This window comes from Euleptes europaea, chromosome 1 (assembly GCF_029931775.1).
Source record: "Euleptes europaea isolate rEulEur1 chromosome 1, rEulEur1.hap1, whole genome shotgun sequence".
Taxonomy (NCBI): domain Eukaryota; kingdom Metazoa; phylum Chordata; class Lepidosauria; order Squamata; family Sphaerodactylidae; genus Euleptes; species Euleptes europaea.
In genome coordinates this window covers 158852929-158861817 of record NC_079312.1, presented here as the reverse complement: position 1 = coordinate 158861817, position 8889 = coordinate 158852929, and the positions used below count along the sequence as shown (strand labels likewise).

The following is an 8889-nucleotide window of genomic DNA, read 5'->3' as shown; positions in this document are numbered from 1 at the left end:
CTCTGCCCATGCGGAATGACCGAGCTCTATGTTCTGGCCTGCTTACGAGGCTGCTGGAGCCGTCCTCGAGTGGAGGAACCCGACGCTACACTACAAGCCGTCGGTCTCGAGGCCCCTCACGCGGGACCGGCGGGGCTCCGCTTTCTTTCCAACAGCAAAATGGCCGCGGGCGCCGCTTTTCTCCGCCCAGCGACGCCATATCCGGAGGTGTGGGCAACGGGACCGGAAGCAGGTCGCGTTTCCAAGATGGCGACTCCCTATGTAACCGACGAAACCGGTGAGTGGGGGAGACGCGGCGGAGACGGGAGGGGGGTGACCTCCGTCCCTGGCGGGGCCCCTGGATCCCGCTCGCCCCCGCCCCACTGAGGCGCGTCTTCTCGGCCCCTCGCGGCGCCCCGTTGGCCCCCGAGGTCCCGCCCCTCCCCTTTCCATCCCTGCGCCGTCCAGCCCCGCCTCCCGCTGCCATCCTCGTTGGGGGCCACGCCCCCTTCGCCGCCGTCCCGCTGCGTTTCCTCCCGCTTCGCGCCCTGCGCTAGCTCCGCCCCCTTCTCGGCGCTCCCCGTTTAGCCCCGTCTCCTGCGGTAGGGGACCAACTCCTGGCCCCGCCTTTTTTACCTGGGCGGTTCTGCCCCCTCCTTCCCTCGCGGTCCGGCAACCGGTGCCTTTTTGGTTGTTGTTGCGGTCTTCGGGCATCGCTCTGCGCCTGTTTCTTGCTTACCTGTGGAAATAGCGTTTTCTGGAAATAGCGTGAGGCAAATGGTTGCCACCTCCAGCTTGGGAAATTTGTAAAGACCCTGGGAGGGGAGAGTCTCGTTGGGGAGGGAGACGTGGTGTAAGGTTGCCAGCTCCAGATTGGGAAATACCTGGAGATTTTGGGGGGTGGAGACTGAGGAGGGCGGGATTTGGGGAGGGGAGAGAGTCCAGTGTGGTATAATACCATACAGTCTATCTTCCAAAGCCACCATTTTTCTCCAGGTGGACTGATCTCTGTTGCCTGGAGATCAGTTGTAATAGCCGGAGATCTCCGGACACCAACTGCAGGTTGGCAACCCTAACATGATGCCATAGGGTCTGCCCTCCAAAGCAGCCATTTGCTCCAGAGGAACTGATCTCTATCGTGTGGAGATCAGTTGTAATTCCAGGAGAACTCTAGGCACCAGCTGGAGGTTGGTAACCCTAGGCACCAGAGTGTAGGACTATCCTGAGTTCACAGAATGGATGTATGAACAAGCACACAGACTTAGTTCAAGAAAATGATAGGACAGAAAGGGGTGTGCAGGAAGTTGTCTAAAGTGTTCCTTGCTATATAGTACCTTAAAGACAAACACATTTTTGTTCTAGTGTGAGTTTTTGGGGACCATGTGTGGCTGTGGCTCAGTGGTGACAGCATCTGCTTTGCATATGGAAGGTCGTAGGTTCAGTCCCCAGCATCTGCAGTTAAAATTGTACCATGTGGTGCGATTACATCCTACTTTGTCAGATGCCAGTACTGGATCCTCCAACCTGATAATGTAAATTTCTGCCTAGTGAGGAACTAAAATGCACGTTTTTATTCTAACATGGGATTTTGTGCGCAACATGCCACATTGCCAGATACATTCAATTTGTCCTCACTAGGCAGAAATTTAAATCTGAAGTCATGATTATTAGCTCCGTGCATCGAACTAATATTAGAAAAAATGTGGCCTTAAGATGCCGCAAGACTCCTGCTAATTTTTTGCTGCAACAGATTTAACACGGTCACTCCCTCCGGGATTATTACTGTATGATGACTTCATTTCTCTGGATGCTTCATATCTGACATGAAAGGCACAAGTCTTCAACAGAAGAACTTCAAAGGGAGACTCCACCAGTATGATATTGCTGAACTGGGATTTGAACTGAACTACTTCCCCCAGCCTCCCATCTTGAACAGGGATTTGGGATTTCTCACTTATTCCTATTTTAACAAAACCTAGGACTCCCCACCCAGTGCAGGTGTTAACTAGCCTAGCAAAACTACTGAAAGGGCTCTGTATTGTTCTTGATTAGATTTAAATTTCACATAATTGCATTTTCCCCTGGTTCCCCCCCCCATGTTTTTCGTGGCCCTTTGATCCTGCTGTTAGTTTGTTTTTTATATCCCAGCATAAAATGAATGCATAGCAAGAATCCTTTCAGTTTGGCTTTAGGGGGCCACAAGGCACCTGTTTATTTAATCTCCCCTGTGGAAGTTGTCAGTGACTGACACCTGTTTTCTAAACGCAGCTGGTAAGTTTAAGGCTGGGTCTGCGTGATGCATGTTTCAAGGATCAGATGCAATTTTCCAGCCCATGTGGCTTGAAGAGATCCAGGGTTCTTTATGCGGTGGATGTCCACTACAAATGTCTTCTCTTCCCACTCCCTCCCCAGCTTAAGGTGACCAGCTGCCTAAAATGGCATTTCAGCAGATGCAGCTTGTCATGTGGAGATAAGAAAGGTGGCACCTGCTGATAACTTCCTGTTTAGCAGCTGCTAAAGATTCAGATGCCTCTTGCATGTTTTGTTCCCAATGCCTAACAGTGCATGTATAATGACACCACTCAAGTGAGAGATGCAAATCTGCTCTCTTTAAGTAAAATAAGTGCACGTATTTTCACATTATTACAGAAGCTATAAGACTACTTGCCATTCTACTTGTGGGTCAGCTGTGCTTCATAGGTTACCATATTCCTCCCTGCTAGGCATTTGCTTATTCCATCTGCAATAAGAGGATAATGATATTGATCAACCTTATTTATTTACTTTATTGCCCGCCTTTTTTGTTGAGACTCAAGGTGGATTACACAGTGTAAAACGATGCAGTGCAATAAAATGAGACAGTGGACTCTAAAAACAATGGAATCCAATCGCAGTGTGCATCCTTTGCCTTGAAACCTTCACAGGATCTGATGGGGAACACTGCAAAGCCCACATGATCACTTTTATATATAAATAAAACAGGGCGACGTTCTTCTGTAAACTAAAATAGTTGTAATGTTTCAGGAAAATACATCGCTTCCACACAGCGTCCAGATGGTACTTGGAGGAAGCAAAGGAGGGTGAAGGAAGGCTATGTCCCCCAAGAAGAGGTGCCAGTGTAAGTCATACCATCATCTTTGTCATCTGGCATTTGCTGGCATGCATAAGGAACTTGCTCCAAACCATGTATCACCCTTGTTTGGTGCAGGTAGATGGCACGCAGCTTGGCCTCTCTTTGGCGGTAGAAAGAAATGAATGGATAAATAAGGTGACATATAAGTCTTCCCTTAGGAAGGCTGGGTGCTGCCTATCTGTTCCATGCTGTGTCATCCTTTCATCCCTCCAACTTGATGGCAACAATGCTACCCTTTCATTCCTTCCTTCTTAATTTAGCCTCACAGCATGAGGAGAATAAGAGAGGGAGGCTAAGGCAGCAATGCTGTTGAAATTCTCATGTTCCAGGGTATGTGCATGTGCACACATCCCCTTTGTGTTATAACTTGGGGTTGAATTCACTGTCGAAGTTGAAACACATGCTAGGAATATCACCTCCCCTCTGGCTGCCATTATAGGAGCTTCCCTGAAGCTAAGGGCGTGTTTTATAAAGCCTCGCAATGGGGTTGTGCTTACATACTCAAGCAATTCGTGCAATTATCGTGACATAAATAGAACTCGTGAATTCCTAACTCAGTAGTGCTCATTTGAAAAGAGTCCCCACAGGTTACCTGAAAATGTTTAGCAGGAGTGGCAAACACACTTGTGCTGGGCTTTCGACCCCCTTTTTCATTCATTTTTTAAATTGTGTGGGATCCAAAGAATCACATATTGGTTCTCTGTTCGCAAGAAGTCTCTGGGCTTGTGTTTTTCATCAGTTCTCTGTGCCATGTGACAGACCACTTCTGAAGCTGGCTTGAAAAAGTGGGTGATGTGCATCTGCTGTTTAAAGGAAACTTTTCCACTGGTCATTCCCAAGCCCTTTGGCCTACCTAAATTATTCTTTGGAGTCCAGCCTTTGATATTGGGAAAATACAATAGCTTTAGACAGATGAGTGTTGATAATTCCTTCCATTTCAATTACACCTCTGCAGATTATATCTAATAAAAAAGCTGGTAGCTACGGTAGCTAAATGAAACATTGGTGGTTCACTGCCGTGTGCCTTTGGGCAAGAGTTGCTGGGTTGTATGTTTTTTTTTCCATAGCTGCAAGATCCGATAGATTTTTAGTCCATTGTTCTATTTTAGGCACAGACTGCTTTGTAGTACCATAAAATGCTTGGCCACAAGTGCTGCTTTTGAAACCCAGTGTTTTATTTTATTTATTTGTATTTAGATTTATATCCCCCCGCACTACAGTAAGGCTAGGGGCGTGTAACAAGAAGTCAAATAAAAGTTGAAAATCGAGAACACTTAAAACAGATTAAACTCCATAAAATAATAAATAATAATAACAAAGGCGCAGTAAGCTCCCAACAGAGTTGACTTCTGAGACTAACAGACCATCCGCAAAGTAAGCGGGAAGGGGTAAAGTAAGGGGTAAAGGGGAGCATACGGAAGAGTTCCTGTAGCTAGAATACACCCTAGAATAAGATGCCTACATGTGGCTAGCTTGGTAAACCAACATAGCCCACATTCTGGCTTGAGGGATGGTGTGAAAGCCAGTGTGGTATCGAGCATAAAGTGCTGGACTACAACTGGAGAGACCCCCCCAAGGTTCAAATCCCCACCTGCCATGCAAGGCACTGGGGGACCTTGGGCCAGTCATTCTCTCTCTGCCTAACGTGTCTCATGGAGTCGCCGTGTGGCTGGAACAGAGGCAAGAAGAACCTTGTACACTGCTCTGAGCTCTTTAAAGGAAGGAAGAGCAGGATAAAAGCATAATCTCAGCATAAAACTTCTGATGCATGAAGTAAGCTGGGTACCCAAGTGCTGGGTGGGAAAAATAAAATATATCGATAATGAAAATATAATTTATTTAAAGCGGTATGTCAAGATAACAATTATTTGAAAAAAAGGTAAAACAGCTCAATGGCATTTCCTAAGGTTGATATCTATAACCACATGCCAGACCGTTTCGGCCTATTTGGCCTTCCTCAGTGGTAAATTGAAAACCATGTAAAACATACACACATATACAGATATATATATACATATACAGACAATATATATCAGACCAGGCATGTATATAGGTTGTATAATATATTACCAATTATACAAACATCTGGTAAGATTGTCTCAAGTTGTTATAAAGCTAAAAGGTAAAGGTCCTCTGTGCAAGATCTGGGTCATTCCTGACCTGTGGGGTGACGTCACATCCCGACGTTTACTAGGCAGACTTTGTTTACGGGGTGGTTTGCCAGTGCCTTCCCCAGTCATTTTCCTTTTATCCCCAGCAATCTGGGTACTCATTTTACCGACCTCGGAAGGATGGAAGGCTGAGTCAACCTTGAGCCTGCTACCTGAATCCAACTTCTGTTGGGATCGAACTCAGGTTGTGAGCAGAGCTTGGACTGCAGTACTGCAGCTTACCACTCTGCACCACGGGGCTCTTCAAGTTGTTATACTGGGCTATATATGTCTCCCATATAAAATGTGTGTAATTATCAACCTGGTAAAACGTGAGGTTGATATATGTATATATCTCTGCAAATGTGTGTATGTTTTACATGGGTTTCAATTGACCGCTAAAATGGTAAAGGTAAAGGTCCCCTGTGCAAGCACCGGGTCATTCCTGACCCATGGGGCGACGTCACATCCCGACGTTTTCTAGGCAGACTTTGTTTGCGGGGTGGTTTGCCAGTGCCTTCCCCAGTCATCTTCCCTTTACCCCCAGCAAGCTGGGTACTCATTTTACCAACCTCGGAAGGATGGAAGGCTGAGTCAACCTTGAGCCGGCTACCTGAAACCAACTTCTGTTGGGATCGAACTCAGGTCGTGAGCAGAGCTTCGACTGCAGTACTGCAGCTTTATCACTCTGCACCACGGGGCTCTAATTGACGGCTAAGGAAGGCCAAATAGGCCGAAACGCGTCTGGCATGTGGTTAGAGATATCAACCTTAGGAAATGCCATTGTGCTGTTGTAAAGTTTTTAAAATATTTTTTATCTTGACATATCGCTTTAAATAACTTATATTTTCATTATCTGTATATTTTATTTTTCCCACCCAACCTTGGGTACCCAGCTTCTGTTTTCTAGGTTGGGTTTCATTCACTTCTTTTTTTCTTCTATTATTGCATGAAGGAAACTATCCACATCAGGCAGCAGCAACAAGCTTATGTATGTGCTTCCACGCCTTCCTTAGAAGAGCAAGATTTGAGTCCAGTAGCACCATAAAGACCAGCAAGATTTCCAGGGTATAAGCTATCGAGAGTAAAAGCTCACTTCATCAAATACAGGTATGAATGGAGATCCCTGAGCCCTTATATCCCAGTCAGAAGATGTTGCGAAGAAGGGAGTTGAGGTGCAGATGTACAATGCAAAATGTAATCAGCTTGATTAGAGCAGTGACAGCTTGATTAGAGGGTGACATTTTGCATTCTACCTTTGCATCCTGACTCCCTTCTTTGCACCACCTCTTAACTGAGATTATAAGAGCTCCAGGACCTCCATTTCTATTGTGTCTGACAATGGGAGCTTCGACTCTCAAAAGCTTATACCCGGGAAATCTTGTTGGTCTTTACGGTGCTGCCGAACTTGAATCTTTCTCTTCTTCTGCAGACCAACATGGCTACCCACCCGAAACGTGCCTTCCTTATGCTCTGCTACATGTTTCGTGCCTGTCATTTTGAAATGAAAAGAACAGCCATGAGAGCAAAGTGTTGTCGGGTTTTGTTTTGTTTTTTGTGAAACGGCATGGTCTCAAGAGGATCCTGAAGGCTTGGGGCAGACAATTACTCAAGTGAGGTAGACAAGAGCAAGAGTCCTGTAGCACCTTAAAGCCTAACAGAATTTCTGGCAGGGTATGAGCTTTCGTGAGCTGTGGCTCACGAGTCATTTTGTAAGTCTTTAAGGTGCTACTGGACTTCTTACTCCTTTCTACTGCAATTGACAGACTAACACGGCTACCCTGTTGTGAATTACTCAAGTGGTTACTCTAGGCTGCAATGTGCATCTTCCATCTAAGACCCACAACAGAGCTGGCAAGGATTGTTTAGGCTGCATAAACAGGGACTGCACAGCCTTATCACTGTTCCTGGCACTCTATGGTACAGTATTACTTATGGACTTTTCTTACCAGATTCTCTTGCCCAAAGTTCGGTATGGCAGGAGGCAGAAGGATGCCAGGCTCAAGAGGGCAACAGCTTCACAAAAAACTCGGTGCTATAAATAATGTGATCTGCAGTGACTTGCCCGAGAAATACCTGTGAGGGTACCCATCACAACCAGCTTGCTATAAAGCACAAATTTAGTGCTCATGTCAAATCCACTGTTTATCTGTGGAGATGCAATTACAGCTGGAATATTTTCAGGCTGTCCCTCAACTCTCATTTCTTTTAGAGGTACTGAAGAAATTATTCTTGCTCAGTCTGTCTCCCCCCCTACCCAAAGTTCTAGTATTGTGAGATCTGATATCTTTTTGTTCCATGCAGGTATGAGAATAAATACGTGAAATTCTTCAAAAGTAAACCAGACCTACCTCCGGGCCTGAACGCTGAGGTCAACACCCCAGTGGCCAAGCAAGCTTCAAAGGGACCGGAGGGTAGTGAGACGGGACTCTCCAAGACGGCAAAGAGGAACCTAAAACGCAAGGAGAAGAGGAAGCAGCAGCAGGGGGAGCGAGATACAGACGATCTCATCCAGTCCCTAGAAAAAACCACCTTGTCGGCAGCAGGCAGCAGCGGAGACTGCAAGCTGGCTGGGCAGGCGGGCAGCGCGAGGCCCCCAGTGAGCAGCAGTGATGCCTCCTATGTCGCTGCCATCTTGGAGAAGAACAAGAAAGTCAAAAATCTGAAAAAGAAACTGCGGCAAGTGGAGGAGCTGCAGGCACGGATTGACTCTGGGGAGATCAAGCAGCCGACCAAAGAGCAGTTGGACAAGCTGGCTCGGAGGAAAGCGTTGGAAGAGGAACTCGAGGACCTGGAATTGGATTTGTAACGGCGACTGGACATATAGCGTGCATAGGAACAAACCGTCCCCAGGGGAACATGTTCTGAGAACTGTGTCACACACAGACCAGAAGATGCTGCCTTCAGGCTCCTTCTTTGTACCTTTTGTTTTATTTTATGTTGGGTGCTGTCTGAATTTTTAAAAGTATTTCTCCCAACTGTTGATGTGTTAGATACTCAAGGACTACTTTGCCACCCTCCTAAATCCCCTTCTCTTTCCCCTTCCTCCATTGGGGGTGAGTGGCTGTCTGGGAGCATCACAACGAAAGGTGGGGGGGCTGGCTTTCAGAGGCACCAGAGCGGGTGGAGTGTCCCATGTCTTCTCCCTGATCCTGTGTAAGTTTTTTGACACCTTCATATTCTCTGTAACTGCCACTCCACCCTTCCACCTTCTCTTCTTCTTCCTCCTCATTTTTAAAAACGATGCAATAATAAAAATTGCAGTAGTGATCTCTTGAGTCTGGGGTTCTTTTCTTGCCTTTTCAGCTAACCTTCCTCTTGGGATCAAGTAGAAAGTTTTTTACTTTGTCCAGGCTTTTGAGGCTCATCTAAGCATGTCTGCTGGGGAAAGGCAAATCAGCTGTGCCATTCAGACAAGTTATCAGGTTCAGTTGTAACGTGCTTTCCCTTTCTGGCTTTAACTAGCTTTGACCTCTTGAATTGGTTACTTTACCACTCAACTACAGAGGATTCTGAGAGTGCCAAGAAAGGAGCCCCCAGAGGGTTCCCCCCCATTTAAAAACCACACATTGCCTGTTCCAGACTGTGGTGCTATGAAGTGTGAATTCAGCTTCTCCCTCTTTCTGC

The 8889-nt window shown here is 46.5% G+C and overlaps 1 protein-coding gene across 1 annotated transcript; it reads left to right on the top strand.

Moving 5' to 3' along the window:
• The first annotated feature begins 200 nt into the window (after positions 1-200).
• On the top strand, positions 201-8335 carry PYM1 (PYM homolog 1, exon junction complex associated factor). Its single transcript, XM_056861783.1, has 3 exons — positions 201-277; positions 3004-3097; positions 7567-8335. Exons 1-3 carry the CDS (start codon positions 247-249, stop codon positions 8069-8071), a joined length of 630 nt encoding a protein of 209 aa, XP_056717761.1. The 5' UTR covers positions 201-246; the 3' UTR covers positions 8072-8335.
• The last annotated feature ends 554 nt before the right edge of the window (positions 8336-8889 follow it).

Excerpts from the sequence above, each read along its gene's own strand:
- PYM1 (XM_056861783.1), top strand. The coding sequence starts at position 247 with ATGGCGACTCCCTATGTAACCGACGAAACCG. Across the intron at positions 278-3,003 it reads CTATGTAACCGACGAAACCG|GAAAATACATCGCTTCCACA; the intron begins GTGAGTGGGGGA and ends GTAATGTTTCAG. Across the intron at positions 3,098-7,566 it reads CCCCAAGAAGAGGTGCCAGT|GTATGAGAATAAATACGTGA; the intron begins GTAAGTCATACC and ends TGTTCCATGCAG.